Source organism: Lathyrus oleraceus, chromosome 6 (genome assembly GCF_024323335.1).
Source record: "Lathyrus oleraceus cultivar Zhongwan6 chromosome 6, CAAS_Psat_ZW6_1.0, whole genome shotgun sequence".
In the NCBI taxonomy this organism is placed as follows: Eukaryota; Viridiplantae; Streptophyta; class Magnoliopsida; order Fabales; family Fabaceae; genus Lathyrus; species Lathyrus oleraceus.
In genome coordinates this window covers 6,038,427-6,055,598 of record NC_066584.1, presented here as the reverse complement: position 1 = coordinate 6,055,598, position 17,172 = coordinate 6,038,427, and the positions used below count along the sequence as shown (strand labels likewise).

General features: G+C 35.8%; 2 protein-coding genes across 3 annotated transcripts; one reads left to right on the top strand and one right to left on the bottom strand.

The window, feature by feature from the left end:
* The first annotated feature begins 230 nt into the window (after nucleotides 1–230).
* On the top strand, nucleotides 231–2,928 carry LOC127096688 (uncharacterized). Its single transcript, XM_051035242.1, has 6 exons — nucleotides 231–386; nucleotides 778–918; nucleotides 1,287–1,463; nucleotides 1,552–1,650; nucleotides 1,848–2,093; nucleotides 2,433–2,928. Exons 2-6 carry the CDS (start codon nucleotides 853–855, stop codon nucleotides 2,706–2,708), a joined length of 864 nt encoding a protein of 287 aa, XP_050891199.1. The 5' UTR covers nucleotides 231–386; nucleotides 778–852; the 3' UTR covers nucleotides 2,709–2,928.
* A 407-nt stretch (nucleotides 2,929–3,335) lies between these two features.
* LOC127096687 (uncharacterized protein At1g01500) lies at nucleotides 3,336–5,249 on the bottom strand. Of its 2 annotated transcripts, none has more exons than XM_051035241.1 (3): nucleotides 5,126–5,249; nucleotides 4,070–4,836; nucleotides 3,336–3,764 (listed from the first exon to the last, which is right to left on the bottom strand). In XM_051035241.1, exons 2-3 carry the CDS (start codon nucleotides 4,796–4,798, stop codon nucleotides 3,528–3,530), a joined length of 966 nt encoding a protein of 321 aa, XP_050891198.1. In that variant the 5' UTR covers nucleotides 4,799–4,836; nucleotides 5,126–5,249; the 3' UTR covers nucleotides 3,336–3,527. The 2 variants fall into 2 exon arrangements, with proteins under 2 accessions (XP_050891198.1, XP_050891197.1); XM_051035240.1 differs by having other exon boundaries at nucleotides 5,005–5,210.
* Nucleotides 5,250–17,172: the final 11,923 nt, after the last annotated feature.

Below are 17,172 nucleotides of genomic sequence, written 5' to 3'. Positions count from 1 at the left end.
ATTACTGACTTATAAATTTTAATAATTCATTTATATAAATAAATAATGTTGACAAAGATTGAATTCAACGTATATTTATCATATAAAATAAATAAATATTTTTATCTTTTATAATATCAATATTTTTACATAAATTATTAATGTACATAATTGTGTAAAAAGTTGCAAATATCAAGGAGATCCTTGTGTAACAAGAACAAGAGATCCGCAATTGTTTCTAGAAACACATTTCATTTTACATTTATTTATTTTTGTTTGGTCAATGTGTGACACTGTTTTTTTGTTTTTATTATTTGGAAAATTACTTTACAAGTGTTTCACACACGACACATGCACTTCCTCTTTCTTTCCTCACTCTTTGTTTCTTCTTCTCATGCTTATTACAGGTTCTCTTCTAACTTCCTTCACTTTCCATACTTTCTTTTTTCTGTTACAGATTTTATGATTTATTTGCTTATGTGTGTTAGAATGGATTAAGTATATTATGAAACATTTAATTCTATGCATTTTATCTTTATTTTTTATGGATCTGTTATTATAATTGAAAAACGCTCTATTCATTCCGATGTTTTTCTGAGATTATATTTTGATCACAAGAGATTTTAAAAATTGAAAAGAAAATATTAATTAAATATTAAACTCTCCTGGAATTTTGGATTGTGAGATGGTAGAGTAAATTACTGATAAATCCTTGGTGGATTCTGTTATGTGATCTATGATATGAGATTCTTGAGAATTTGGTATATTTATCTTTGTTTTCTCTTGTTATTGAGATAGGTTTTGGTTGTGAAAACTGAAAAAAAGTTATAAATATAAGAACTGGTTTAGAAGTTGAAGGAATTTTCAGTTGTCATGTTTAATCTCTGGGGGAGTTCTCAACAAGATCAACAAACCAAAGATGCTCTTGCTGAATCCAAGGTAAAGTGTTTATGCGGCGACAAAAAAATTGATTCGGAATGAATTGGATTTGTAAAATTGATTCCGGTTAAAATTGAGTTGACTATAAATTGATTTCCTTTTGGATGAACTATTCGTATAAAAGCGAGTTGAATAATAAATCCGAGTTTGTAGAAGCAAAAACTCCAAATCTCTAGTTAAGTTAGAATCAATTCTGAGGAGAAAATTATTTTTCTCGAGAATATTGAATCACGTCATCAAAATCAATTCTACGCCTATAGAACGAAACATACACGTCGACATCATTTGGTGATGTTATGTTATTAGTTATTGCCTTTGTTAGGTTGCATCATGGTTCTGATTTCTGAATATTGAAATTTTATAACCAGATAAAAGAGCTCAAGGTTGCAATTGGACCTTTATCAGGAAACAGCTTGAAGTACTGCACGGATGCTTGTTTGCGGCGATATCTAGAAGCTCGCAACTGGAATGTCGACAAGTCAAAAAAGATGTTGGAAGACACACTCAAGTGGAGATCAGTATATAAACCCGAGAAAATCCGCTGGGTATGTTTTGTGTTTGGTCTCATTTTTTATGATTTTCGTGCACGAGTATTGTCTGATATAATTCGAGATGATGTAAATGATGATTTAGGATGAGGTTGCAGAGGAAGGGGAGACAGGGAAAGTTTATCGAGCGGGTTTCCATGATAGACATGGAAGGACTGTTCTTATTTTGAGACCTGGAATGCAGGTATGATCGTTTTGAGATATTCGGTTTCACTTTCGGACTGTTTGGATTGGCTTCATCGTGAACACTTATACAATAAGCACTTATTTCAAAAAATAGTCGCTTATGTTATAAGTGTCGAATTAATCTGTTTAGCCAAACAAGTGATTTATGATTTTCTAAGTAAGTGTCTAGCCACTGGATGTTTGATGTGTTTGCAGAACACTTCTTCGATGGACAATCAGATTAAGCATCTTGTGTATCTTTTGGAAAATGCTATGCTTAATCTTCCACCGGGTCAAGAACAAATGGCTTGGTTGATAGACTTCACTGGCTGGTCAATAACCAACAATGTGCCTCTCAAATCGGCTCGAGAGACCATCAGTATTCTACAGAATCACTATCCCGAGAGGCTTGGAATAGCGTTTCTTTATAACCCTCCTCGAATTTTCGAAGCGTTTTGGAAGGTTTGTTATCTTTTCTCTCCATAGCCACTCCTATTGATATCATTGAATTTCGCATCCGAATTCCCTGCAATCAGAAAAACACACATTTGATGCAGTCACGGGATTTGGAACGCCGAATCGATATTAGACAGTCCATGTTTCAACTTTAGTAAATTTGGTCCAAAACACAAAATAAGGACGTGAACTGTCTATTCTTGATCCTTTGGTTCATATCGTTGACTGCATAATTTCGTAAATGTACAAAAGGCAAATCTATAAATTTTACCTTAACTACAAATATAATACCGACTCCGTTGCTTTTTAGTATCAAATCTAAAGATTGTACTTCTTTTTACGCAGATAGTGAAGTATTTCTTGGATAGCAAGACGTTTCAGAAGGTGAAATTCGTGTATCCGAAGAATAAAGATAGCGTGGAGCTCATGAAATCGTATTTCGACGAGGAAAATCTTCCAAGTGAGCTAGGTGGAAAAAGCATATTGAACTATAACCATGAGGAATTCTCGAAATTAATGACTCAAGATGATTTAAAATGTGCAGACTTTTGGGGTTCTGATGAAAAACTCTCAAACCACATGCATTGTGCAGCAGAAGTAGCTCCAGAAGTAGCTACCTGAGGAACTTAACCTTGTTTTAACTTAGTAAAGATATAAGTACTAGTATAATCATAAAGCTATTAGCTCTAGCCAAATTAAGATTAAGGATATTTAGAATGCATTATCCTTTGTTTACAATATTTGTAATGTAGTAATAGTGCACTTGCTACTTTGCTAGTAGATTAGCTCAAGTTGAGGAACTTTTGAAAATATGGGAATGGCAATATTGCTGATTAAATAATTGTTTTACTGTAAAAACTACCACGTCTGTATTTGAGTAAGCCAATGTATCTTTTGTACGCAGTTGCAGAAACTAATATCTCAAAATAACGAAAACCATTTAAGAGAGTCATATGAATGAATAGTCAATACAAACAATGACTTATTATAAAACATCCGTATTAACAATGAATTCAAATTCAAATTACAACCAGCTCGAATAGAATGTATGAATCACATTTTCATGTTGAAGTGTTGCAGAGTGTCTGATCATCTATGTTAACTCTCGCTAGTTCTAGTTTAGAACCGAATATTCATACATAAGTGTCATATGATTCGAATTGATAACGATTGAACTTTTATCCTATCCTTCAAAACATTAACATTTCTTTAAAAGCTTATGAAGGGAACAAAAAAACAGAAAAGTCATGAGGGTAAAAGTATAAAGTACTAGAATTAACAAAAAGAAAGAAAGATTGTAACCAAAACAAAAGGGAACAATCAAGTTTTCCACAAATAACTTGTGGCCATTTTCTTTATGTCTAGAAATTTAACTCAGAACTATAAGATTTACAATATTCGCACACTCAGCGTCCTATAAACTCCATTTTACAAAAGAGGTTATATGAACTTCCTCTTGAAATTACGAGTAGTAGTTTGGTAAGAACGCGCCAAAAGACCGACTCCTATGCCAACTCCTACACAGATGCCAAGTCCAATTCCAACACCAACTCTTACACCAGCATTGAACCATGATAGCTCACCACCATCTTCCATATCCATATATCCTGTTCTTTGCCAATACATGTTATTGTAATCCTCTTCTTGTTCTGTTTTGAACTTTCTGTACTCAGATCCCTATGAACCAAAACAAAACAATCAATAACACAATTTTAACCAAAAATCTAACGAAAAGCTAAATGCACATTCAGTATCATAGTAGATTTGCCGAAATCACTGTGAACCATCGTGATTTTCCAAAAGCTATGTTTAGAGAGCTTATTAAAACAATTGGAAATCAGCTTTTAAACATGTTATAAGCTATTTTTTGGAAACTATCATAAGTAGTTATCACATGATGAAAATTATGATATCTCTAATAGACCAAACAGAAAAAATTCTGATTCATGAAAATTAAAAGCAATTATGTTATGCAAATTTACCTGTAAATCAAGTCCATCATGATCATGATCATGATCATGATCATCAGAAACATCTTTCTTATACTCAGTTGTTTCGTATTCCGGAATCACATCCAACATACCCAATTTCCTATTCTGCTTCTTCCTACAATTGAACTCCAGTGTCCTAGTTAAGATTATAGGTGTTCCTAAGAAACAACCAGCAACATAAACCTCAATTTCAGGACAACCTAATTCAGGAACAGAAACATGTTTTCCTTTGAAAAAACCACTATTCGGTTTCATTTCCGTTTCACAATTCATACTCCAAAATCTCTTATTCATCTCAAGAACACACGAGAGAATACATTGATCTTTATCGCAAATCTCAAACTTCACGCTACCATTCAATCTTATACTATCTGTATTCACAAAAGTGACTTGTTCCGATTTCTTATCAATTCTATCCCTTCTTAGAATCGAAGAATCTTCATCATTGTTCATGTTGCTTCGAACACCGTTTATTTCTAAAAGTGTATCGGGACTTAAAGGTACGTGATGAAGATATAGAAATCGCGATGTTGATTCATCATTCACTTGAATTCCACTAACTCTTACATAAAAAACTCTTACATCAAACCAAGGTAATGAAAATGATGATAATTTCATGCAGGATGATTCATCATAAGGTGAAGAATATTCAATTATTTGAAGATTTCTATTTCTTGATTCATAAGATCCTTCCATCTTCATCTTCATATCCAAAATCATTGAAACTTTGAATCCATTCTAATTTTTCTAATCAAAACCTGTATCACAATCAACGAATCAGTTAAAGGGTCACAAACGTTATATTGTACAAATCAAACAAAAAAAAAACAGAAAATGAAATCTTAGTGAATATTGTTTTTTTAAAAATTAGAATGGATTGAGGATGATGAAGTATATGAAAGTGAAGAGTATATTAATTTATGTACCAAAGGATTAATAAACACTTCATTTAGTAATTACTAGGAGAAAAAAATGGAGTGTTTATGACCACAAACAAATATAAATTCCTATATTTCTGGAAATGAACTGAAACCATGAAAACTAAACTGTTGATGTACACTCTTTAATTTGATTATGATGAATGATGTTTTGTTATCTATCTTTTATCACAACCACGCATGCTTCTATGATATCAAATTCTTAATCCAAAGTAGCTTTCAGATCTTAGTCCACATAATTTCTTTTGTTTCAATTAAGTCCTGCCACGTGGTTGTTGCAGGCTGGCAACAATATAAAAGATATATGTGTTTTTCTAGAGTAAGCATAATATATATTATAGTATACATAGATACATTAAGAAAGTATATACTTGTAGGATCATTTTTAGGATGCAAAAAAGACATTTATAAAAAAGGCAAAGAAAACAAAAAGAATCAATGTTCTAAAGACAAAAAAATAAATAAAAATAAACGTGTTATAATTAATTTAATAATAATAATTATATAAACATGTTCAACAATAAAGATTAAAACTATAATTTTAGTGGAAATTATATATATATATATATATATATATATATATATATATATATATATATATATATATATATATATATATATATATATATATATATATATATATTACAAAACATAAAATATAACGTTTGTGATTTTAGTGATGTTGAATTGTAATTTCTTGTGTCGAAGCAGGTTGTTCCACATAATAAAGAAGTGTCGAACCATCTAGTATGTTAAGTTGTGTTAGTGTGTTGAAGTGTCAAAGTATGTTGCCTCGCACATGATTTCGACTTATGCTTATTTTAGTAGTGTTAGCTATTTTTGCCTTTTATAGTTTTGGGTTTTGCCTTGAGGTCCAAGTTAACCTAAATCTATAAATAGAGAGAGTAACCCTTATTTTTGTAATAAAGTGAATAGAGTATTCACAACATTGTATTCACAGTATTTTGCAGTTGCAAAGTGAATAAGAAGTTTTCCACAATTTGTGGGCAAAGAGAAACTCTGCAGAATCATATTACTTTTCTCCTTCATCGTTCTTTACACTCTTTCTTTCTCCATTGTTCTTCTTTTTTCATTGCTATTGTGTGGGTAATAACAATCTTGTTCATCAAGATTGATTAAAATTCTCCATAAGTTTTGGGGGATTTCTAACATCTGGTATCAAGAGCTCCGGTTTAATCGATTCGTGACAATGAATCATCCAAACATGTATTTTCTAGCAAATCTTCCGATTCTCAAGAACAACAATTATGAGAATTGGTGCAAGCAAATAAAGGTTGTGTTCTATTATCAAGATCTTTGGGATCTTGTAAAGGAAGGAATAACAACGCTTGCAGAAGCCGCGACAGATCAAGAAAAGACTGCACATAAAGAATTGAAGAAGAAAGATTATAAAGCTCTCTTTATAATCCATCAATGTGTTGATGCAGATAACTTTGAAAAGGTTAGTGATGCAGAGTCAGCGAAAGAAGCATGAGAAATTATGGAGAAATCGTTTAGAGGCACAGGGAAGGTGAAAGAGGTGAGGTCACAAACTCACAAAAGAACGTATGATTTGCTTCAGATGGATGACAATTAAAGCATAACTGATTTCTTCATCAAAGTTACGAAACTGGTGAATCAAATCAAGGTATGTGGAGAAGTGTTGACATCAAGATTTGTTGTTGGAAAGATCTTGAGATCGTTGGCTCCAAAGTTCGACCACGTGGTAGTAGCCATAGAAGAGTCGAAAGATTTGTCAAAATTGATAAAGGAAAAGCTTCAAGGGACGCTTGAATCTCATGAATAAAGAATGGCTGAAAGAGCTGCATGAAAGTCGAAGAGTGTGTAAGACCCCAATTTTGGCCCTAAGATCCCTCATGGCCCATATCATCTCATATCATGGCCTCAAGGATTATTGCATACCCTAGCTTCCCGCATAGTGGGTGGGTTACCTTGTGAGTGTGATTCTTGATCACCAAGCATGTATAGCAGTTGTATGTCATTTGCCTTTCATATGTTTACTAACCAAAAGTACAAAAATATTGTCATCTAACCATGTTGCTTGCAGACGAAGCTAGCTAGATCAAAGCAGTTAAATCAGGCCTTGAGCATTGGATGGTGACCATTCTTGAAGAATTTGGACACCATGATCATTCATTGAGAGTTCATATAACTTGTGATATCATTTGGAACCAAGATCTCAATTGAAAGAGGCTTGGAATTCATCAGAACTTAGCCCAGTCAACCAAAAGTCAACAAAAGTCAACTGTGGTCAACTGTACATTTAATCAGTGATTTGATGATTGGAATTGGTTGAAAAGACCTCATTCATGTCTATATAAACTTCATTTGGCATTTCAAAGGCCAAGGTTGAAGGAATGGAGGTCAGACAGAAAGTTTCCCAAGATAGCAGGTGACTGGTAACTGAAGTTTCCAAAAATGGAAAGTTTTTGACCTCAAAAACAGAAGTCCAAGGAAGCTTCAAATGAAAAATTGTTCAACATGACAGATGTAGATCTTGTTCTCACCTTTCCAAAAAGTCCAAGAACTCAAAAATCCAATGTGTGATTTGCAAGATATGATCAGATGAATTTCAAAAAAGACCCGTAATCAGGAGGCCATAACGTCCACATGGATTGTCCAAATTGCAAGTTCTTTATATGCACAAACTCCATTTAATATGTACTCTCATGGTGCATAATTGGATTTTTCCAAAAGTGCTCAATGCAAAAGGTCAAATTTCAACTGGACTGTTAATTGAACCAGGGGCAAAATCGTCCAACTTGTGAAATAATTGGAATTTTTGAGTGGGGATTTTTGCAACACCTCACAAATGGCATTTGAAATTTGTTGGAATATTCACAACATGCCTAGGCCTTGTGGTTTGAGAATTGGGTTTGAAAATGAATTGGAAAAATGGACACATAAGCCATCACATGGTGAAATTGGAAAATATTGGGAATTTGAAAATAAGGCCTATACCAACAGCTTCCAAATGCTATTTTGACTTGTTTCAAGTGATAAAATTCTGCAGGAATTGCTTCCAAGTATAAAAGGCAAAAAATCCAAAATTCACACATAAACCATTTCTCACTAATTCATTTTTGGTTAATTATAATTGGATTTGGATTAAGTGCTTGATATATATACTTAAATCCTAACAGAATTTGACTAATGACATTTCTCATAATCACTCTCTCACAATCACAATCAAAAAACTTCACGTTCATTCTGCACAATCTAACAGAAAAATAACAGAAAAATTCTCCCAAAAATCCTCTCATTTTTTGCTCTACACACTCTTGCTCAAATTCATCAAGAATCCATTGGTTCTGTGCATTTTTTGCTGTGGATTCTCAATTTGCAGGTGGAAGAGAGTTTCTGTTGATCAAGATTAGAGGAAACGGTGACAAGATTGAGCTGCTGCGAAATCTTCTTCTTCCATGACAGTCGGTGATTCGTGTTAATCCAAGCATCGTCGAGCTGAATCGAATACTCTACGCATCTCCCACGACACTTTGCAACAATTGTTTCGCCATTCAAGCTTCGTCTCGCGCGATCTCGCTACCGCAACCTCAAGAAGGTTAAATTTCAATCATCGCCGTTTTCCAAATTGTGTTGTGGCTGTTGTAGACTGTCTATTGTAGATCATGTATCCGTTTGTAGATTGTATTTCTATTGCGAATTGCATGAGCTATTGTGGATTGAACTTTCGTCGCCGTCATTTCTTTCACCCGATTTGTACTATGTAGTAATTGATAGACAAAATCGATTATGTATTCTTGTTCCTGAGCTCTTACCGGTTCGATCGGTGTAAGGATTGCGCATTTCCGTTAACTTTTGGCCAAAACCCATTCCTGGAGATGATGAAGATCAAGAACGTTGAAGAACTTCAACTCTCTGGGATTTTTGCTCGCGTTTGATCCGCTGCCGTCTTGTTTCAGTGTGGATTCGTGTTTTTCCATTGCCGGATCCAATCACAAGCTGCCACGTCTGATTAGTGGTGCGCAGCGTTTTAAGCGTGGCTTCAGTAATTACACATTAGGCCATTTCATTCAAAATAAATTAATTAAATCATTATTAATCCAAATCAATATTCAAATAATTACTTAAGAACTTCTAAAAATCCATATAATACTCAAATTTAATCCAAAAAATACAATACTTTTTTGTTGATCTTTAATTCTTCTCTACTATTTTATAAAAATCAAAAATGAAATTGTGCTTGGGGAATTCTTAAAATTGACATAGAGGTCCTTTTAATGTACATATTTCCATACATATTACCAATTTGATTGTACAATCCACATGCTTAATCCAAATTAAGTGAAAATTGAAACATGGATTCTTGACTCTTCTCTGGATTTTTGACATAGGTTTGGGAATTTTTTAGCCTATGGTTTACTATATGTGAATTATGGAAATTGGATATGTATATATGCGACATAGTTTGGTATGCTGAATTCCCCAAATATTTTCCTATGCTTCCCATTGGCCAATGGCCCTAATTTTTTGCAGGAAGTTTATTTGACATGTTAGCTATCATTGATAATTTTCGTGGATTTTTTACAATCAATTTTCAAATTGATTCGTATTTTTTCTTGCTGCCTAGCATGTTAGAATTCCATTGGTGTAACCTTTAGCATTTATATTGCCATATCCTCATAATTAATCCAATGGACATGAAACTTTGTAGGATAGTTCTTAACATGTTAAGGTAGCTTTTGGCTTTGGTCCCATGAATTTTGAATGTAACAATTGCTGTTTGCCATTAGATGGAAGTTGGTGTATAATTTTTGACTTCATTTGATGTAGTTTTTGCATGCTGTACCATGTTTAATTAATTCCTATTGATCTATTAGTCCAAATGACTTGAAATTTAATATGTGACTTGTTGAATGCCTTCTGGTTAGGATAGAATTTTTGTGGATTTTTTGGATCCTTTTTGACATGTGGTTGGATATGATCTTGCTGGTTGTTTGTATGAGACTCAACATTGCTTCATTTGCCTTCTAGGTTGCATAATTTAAAATAGGAACATAGTTTGAATATGGGACCAATTAGGATCCCTTTGTATGTGATATAACTTGACTTTGATCATGAATTGGCTGCTGTTTTAAGATTTTTCCATCTTTTTGACCCTAGGCTAGTCCTAGTGGTCATGTTACTTACATTTGAAGTGAATTGTGCCTTTTCAGGTTAAGGGGTTAAGGATTAAGGAAATTGTTCCACATCTTGGATTGTCTTATTTGACATTTGTGGACTAACCTATTTGTTTTGTAGGATGTTTGAACTTGGTTCATGTGAGCCTTGTGCTATGCACACTATTGTTTGATTATGATTGAACATTGTTAATTGATTCTTATGTTGTTGTCTGCTTATGAATGGGATGCTGATTTTATTGGATTGTTTTCAGGTACCCTTTAGTTGCTCAGTTCTCTTAAGAACTTGTGTTGCTTTGCTTAAATAGCAACTTGCATTGAGGTATAGAACCTTCTTCTTCATGTAGTCTGGAGACCCGGCCTGTTATTTGGCCGGGCAAATTGTCTGAAGTCCTCCTTAAGAGGCAATGCTTGTGTATGTTTATATTTGTCCCAAGCAGGAAAAGTCCTCATTCGAGGCAATTGGTGGAAGGTAGAGATAAGTAGCCTATCTCCCACTATTCTGTGAGTCTTCTCCTTGCTCCCATTACATGGTTGTAGCATTGAGATCCAAACCCAAGATCTATCGAGTCTATATATTGGGGAAAGAGTTCCATCTTCCTGAACTCCCCCACATTCTTATATTTACATGCTCTCTCGGACATGAGATAGAAGCAATGAGGCACACCCCTCATATCCTTTCATCTGCTTCACCTGAGCCCCTCAATGGCCAGGTTAAGAGCGACACTTACCTCTTACAGTGGACTTTCATAGTCAAACCCTTTTGCTTGAGCCTCATGAATGGTTATAGCGTGTGCTACTTGAATTTATGTGATTGATTACTTGATTCATTTATACATGATTACTTGATTGCCATGGTGCATTTACTATCATTGATTGCCATTGTGCATTTTACCTTTGATTGCCATTAGTGCATGTTCATGTCATTTGTCCTTGTGACATTGTTTGCTTACCCATTGAGGAACCAGTTATAAGTCCCTGTAAGGTGGCATCTGTTCCCATGACATGGAAGGGGTAGAGTGTAAGACCTCATTGGTCACTCATACCCATTGCCTAGTGCATTTACTTGTGTATGTGAGGATTCATTGTAAGTCCCTGTGATGTGGCATTTGTATTCCCAGGATCATACTGTGGAGGTTAACATAAGTCCAGATGGATTGGCAGTTGACTTCCCTGTTTTGTTTCTGTTTTATTCTGATGGAGATTAGTGTAAGTCCATAGAGTGGCTTCTGATATCCTTGCTTGTTTTAGGAGACAGGTATAAGACCATTGAGTGGCATCCAGTATCCGCTTTTATTTACTTTCATCTGTTACCATGTTCACATTATTGCTCATTTGTAGCCTATTCCTAAGGACGCACTTGAGTCATCTTCTATATGACTTCAAGAGGCGGACCCTTCTAAGAAGTTTTACATTCCACCATTATCCATTCATCCCATTGTGTCCTACCTTTTCACACATGTTTTAAAAACTTGAAATAAGTGTTGTGCAAACATTCTCGCCTTCTTTCCAAATTAGAAACTTGGACCTTAAGTCCATGATTTTTCCAAACTTCATTTTTGTAAATACTTCATTCTGAATTGACTTTAATCATACTTTGACCTTTTTGTAAATAATCCAAATAACTTCACCCATTCAAGTGATTCTGTGGCTTTGTCCATGTTTGTTAAGTTTTCATACATTAGCTATAGGTTTGATTTACCCTAGTTGGTTGATATTAATCTCACCTATTTGTCCTTAGTAGATGAATTGTAAGTCTTCCTTGCCTATTATAGGGTTAACCCCTCTCTGGCAAGTTGAAGCTTTTCTCACATGGTGGACTAGTTGTTATATAAGGTTGAGTTTTCTCCCGTGGGTAACGTAAGACCTGTGAGCTTTTGTTTTAAAATTGAATCCACTAACTTTTGGAAGTTTTTAGCCGAACTACGAGGTTTTGATCCTGTAAAGGTACGTAGGCAATGGTTATCCATCCAAACACAAAAATAACTAACTTGTATATTCTTTTCTCATCATCCCAATCATGTTTGCGCATTACTTATGTCATGACAAATAATAATTTTCAAACAACAAAGTGTGAAAAGGGCTCCCTAGGAGTACCTAGGACGCATTGGGTGCCTAACACCTTCCCATTGCGTAATTTACCCCTTACCCAGACTCTCTGATCTTTTTCATTAGTTTTCTATGTGTAAAACTTCTTAGGTTTTTGTTCGCTTTTTAACCAGTCCTCAGGATAAATAAAAGTGCGGTGGCGACTCTAATTCATTGTATACATTGCTTATGATTTAATTGATAGATCATATAGTAACGAATACACCGCTACAGAAAAGTGGCGACTCTGCTGGGGATACACATTAGACCTTCCTTGGTGGTATTGCCTACTTTTCACCTTGTTGTGTGATATATTATTATTTGTTATTTGACATATTTTTGTACAATTTGGGATAACTGTATTGATTGTAATGTTTGAATTGCTTGATATACAAATGCTGTTTGCTTTGGTGATCTCTGTGAGATGAGTTCTATACCCGAACTCGAGTGCACTCTAGGATAGGAGAATGGCATAGTCTTGTTGACTGGTGTGGAGTAGTCCTTAGCCAGTTGACTTGCGAGTCCATTCACTTGGTGGAGGTCATGTTGGATTAATAATGTCACACAAGTTATTTGTGGTTAGGCATTATTCTTTCAATCATGTACCTTAGAAGCCAAGGACCTTAGTTTACCAAACCCATCTTGGCCTATTTTTAGGACGTAGTGCGGAGGTCGTTCAGATGTAAGTTCTGATACGATTGTTACGCGATACTACACTCATAAGAGTTTCTCTTGAGAATATTTTTGGAATACGAGTATTCGTTCCTCCGATAATATTCGAGAGATGGGACGATGATTATGGGAACCTCTGGTAGAACATGTCTGGCAGGTTTAAACCCTAGTACACTCCCTTTGGGTGGTTCTTAACCAAGACTCCATGCTCGTGACTCTCAGCAAACCCGTGATTCGTGGTTGAGTCGTTCAAACATCGTTAATATCAATGGATCCCGGATCAGGTGTAAAACCTAAAATCCACCAAAGCGGCTGGTTGATATTAAGGATGTTTGAGCCGGTTCATGTATCGTTAATATCAATGGAACTTGGGTATTGATAAGGTGTAAAACCTAAATCTACCAAAATGGATGATTGATATTAGGGATACATTGAGCTTTCCCACGACCTTTGTTTGGTGTGCTTTGCTTGATCCTTGAGTGTGATTGTTGCATTCATGCATTCATACATTCATCTGCATCCATATCATCAGATAAAAAGAAAATTTTCAAGGAACTCAAAGGAGTTTATTTGCAAAAATTTCCAAACATGAAAAAACCGGGAAAATTTTTTCACCTGATATATTCGATGAGATATTCTCATGTACAATCAAAATGTTAATATTTCAAAGTTTGCAAATAAAACCCTCGAGCTCCTTTGAAATAAAAAACAAGCATATGCATAAACACTTCATGCATCATTTGCATAAGCGAGTGTTTTGTTCCGGTCTTCCGTCCTGTGGTCTGACCCTGCGATCTTCATTTATTTTGGAGACGCACTTCCCGGTATCACACAGAGCCAATCTCTGTCGGATTGATGGATCATGTTGAACAAGAGAATTGTGAACTCGAGGAGGAATTTTCCAGACTAAGTACTGTTGATGGATTTATTCCTGGTTAACCAATCCCGGGCTGGCATTGGCTACTGTTCTGGGGCATGTAATGAGCAAGGTTTGTTCGCAAGTGGAGGATTCATCCATGATGATCAGTCTGTTGAAGAAGAAGCTGCTGCTATCATTGAAGAAGATGCAGAAGATATGAGCAATTTTGTTATTCCTGGTGGTGTCTGCCACAATTGGGTCGCTGTGGATGTTCCAACAGTTATCCATAACTCAGAGTAAATATGCTCACTTTGTTCAAAACCCTTCTCCCATGCCAAAAGGAGAAGTGATGACATTGTTGGCAGCATTTAATACAATGATGTTTTCATTCAATTAATGCATTGTTAAACATTTGTTTTCCCATTTGTTTTCACTTTTTGCTTTTGCATGAAATCAGTGATCACAAAAAACCATGAAAAACAATAAAAACAGCTTTTTCATCTGCATAAATGATTTGCTTATTTAAATACAAAAGCTTTCCATTATCCAGAATCATTATGCAGGGATTTCTAAACCCATTGAACATAATGATCCAACGCCATCTCCCAAATTTGAATTCCTTGTATTCGAGGCAGAGGAAGATGATGTTGAAGGGGATTCCTGATGAGATTACCCGCCTTCTTGAGCACGAAAGAAGCTCATTCAGCTGTATCATGAGAATCAGCTAAACAGTCAAACTGGGGCATTACAAAATGTAAAAAAAAAAAAAAATAACAAAAAAAAAAGAGAAGAGGGTGGAAAAAGATGAAAAATCAAAAATCAGCAAAATTTTTTCAAGATTTCTTCAAAAGAAAAAAAAAAAGAAAAATGATACCCTCAAGTCCTCAGTTGACTGATGCTGAATGGATTCAGAGTCGTTATGACCAGTTGAATCTGATTGAAGAGAAGCGATTAACCGCCATGTGTCATGGACAGTTATATCAGCAGAGAATGAAGAAAGCATTCGATAAGAAGGTCAAGCCTCGTGTATTCAGAGAAGGTGACCTTGTTGTTAAGAGAAGGTGACCTTTCGTACCCGATTCCAGGGGCAAGTGGACTCCAAACTACGAGGGTCCATATGTTGTTAAGAGAGCCTTTTCAGGCGGTGCTTTGATGCTTACAACAATGGATGGGGAGGATTTCACTCGTCCTGTAAATTCAGATGCAGTTAAAAGATACTTTGCCTAAAAAAAAAAAATATATGCAAATGAAAAACAGAACAGCTCGCTAAGTTGAAAACCCGAAAGGGCGGCTTAGGCAAAAATGAGCGTCTCGGTGGAGAACCCGCATGGGTGATCTAGGCAAAAGTTAGAGACTTGATAAAAAAGCATATTTGCATCCCGATAGATTGAGTACCTCACCCTGGGGCAATCTAGGCAAAAATTAGGGATCAGGCAAGTAACTGCGTCCTGACAAGACTTTCTGTTTCACCAGCCGTCTTTTCGTCAGAGGATTCTCGATTCGTCGTCAACTGAAGCTTCGAATACATCGAGATTCAAATTGGTAGAGAAAGGATCATTATGTTCAATGTAGCCCTCTTCCAATATATATCACTGATTTCAAATTTGTACAGATCTATGGAGTCTTGCCATTTGCAGACTACCATTCCATCAAATCAATTTGAGCTTTTATCCAATTATTTGCACTCTTATTTGTTTCAATTCAACAAATGTTTTGCATGTTTTAATTGATAAAAATATCATTGTTTTAAAAAACAAAATTTTTCAAAGATTATTGTTTTAAACAGTGAACATTCACAATGATAAAAGGATACTCGAGGAATTTCTCAGTGCTCTCCCAAGGGTGGCATGGTTTCCAACAGGTAAGACATTTGTTCATACTCCTGGTTTGGTTTGTATCCTTCTTCTCCAGATTTGGTTGTTGGGGTTGTTCCCCAAGTAGAGATTTGGTTGTTGGGGTTGTTCCCTAAGCAGAGCTTCTGTGGATTTTGACTCCCCGAAGCAGAGTGGTGTATTGAAGACTCAGTCTGTTCTCCAGCAGTAGTCTCTCCCCGGCTTGATTGCTCAGGCGTTCAGAATGGTTGTGGTTAGTGGGTTGATATCCCCGTATCCCGTATTTCTCCCCAAGTGAGTTGCTAGCATAATTGCAAGTCGAGTTGTTGGTGGGGTTGCTCCCCAAGCAGAGTGTTGTTGAAGAGTCAGTGTTCTCCAACAGCAGTTTTCCCCAGCATGGATGCTTTCCTTGGGGAAGATTCGGCGGTTGATGGTTTGCATTCCTTGGTGCCTTGCCACTTTCTCTAGTGGGTCGCTATGCCCAGACTTTATTTGTCTCCTTGGCACAGTAGAGCTGTTATTGATATCCCCATTGCAGTCGCGAGCAGAGTTGTTGTCACTCTCCCCAGCGCAGTTGCCAGCGGATTTGTCTGTTTTCTCAGCATGGTCGCTTTCCTTTTGGAAGACTCGGTAAGTCAGTGGTTTGATACCCGGTACTTTACCTTTTCCCCGAAAAAATCGTCAGTGGAGGTGTTTACTTTCCCTCTATCAGAATGGTTGATCTCCTCAGCAGAACAGGATTTATTTTCCTACTCAGTGGTTGATTGGGTTGAAAAGGCAAAGGAAGTTAGAATGGCAACAAAGGCAGAGGAGGTTACAACAATTCGACTGATCGAATTCAACAAGAAGGAAACTGGTCGAATCAGAGAAAATCCTGGAACCAAGGCAACCAAATGGGTGGTGTTGCAGGTAGAGGAAAATGTGGTGTTCAAAAGCCAGACAAGAGTCACATTTAGTGTTACAATTGTCAGAAGTATGAGTGATTATCCAGAAAACCAGAAGAATCAAGAAACTTATGCAAAGCTGGAGAAACATGAAGAAGAAGAAGAGACGTTGCCGATGGTTATAACAAGAGATGAAGAGAGATTTAAGGACCAGTGACACTTGGATTCAGGATGCTCATCACACATGTTTGGAAGAAAAGATTGGTTTGTCAACATAAAACCCTCAATGAAGAACCTGGTGAAATTTGCAAATGACAACACTCTAGCAGCTGAAGGTGTTGGTGATGTTCTGATTATGAGGAAAGATGGAAAGAGGTTAGTAATTTCAAATGTGTTGTACATACCAGGCATGAAGAGTAATTTTCTCAGCATAGAGCAGTTAGTCGAAAAGAACTACAAGGTGTCGATCGAAGACAAGATGATGAGAGTTCTCGACTTAAATGGAAGGTTGATCTTGAAGGCTCCAATGTCTCATAATAGAACCTTCAAGATTGAACTAAATGTAATGGAGCATAAGTGCCTTGCAACAACAACCAACAAAGATGAATGGATATTGCATTACAGACTTGGCTATCTCAATTTCAAAGACATCAGAGATT

Coding starts and splice junctions, on each gene's coding strand:
- LOC127096687 (XM_051035241.1), bottom strand. CDS start 4,798: ATGATTTTGGATATGAAGATGAAGATGGAAGGATCTTATGAATCAAGA. Junction 3,765..4,069: donor ATGATGGACTTGATTTACAG/GTAAATTTGCAT, acceptor TTTGGTTCATAG/GGATCTGAGTACAGAAAGTT.
- LOC127096688 (XM_051035242.1), top strand. CDS start 853: ATGTTTAATCTCTGGGGGAGTTCTCAACAAGATCAACAAACCAAAGAT. Junction 1,464..1,551: donor AACCCGAGAAAATCCGCTGG/GTATGTTTTGTG, acceptor ATGATGATTTAG/GATGAGGTTGCAGAGGAAGG. Junction 1,651..1,847: donor TTTTGAGACCTGGAATGCAG/GTATGATCGTTT, acceptor ATGTGTTTGCAG/AACACTTCTTCGATGGACAA.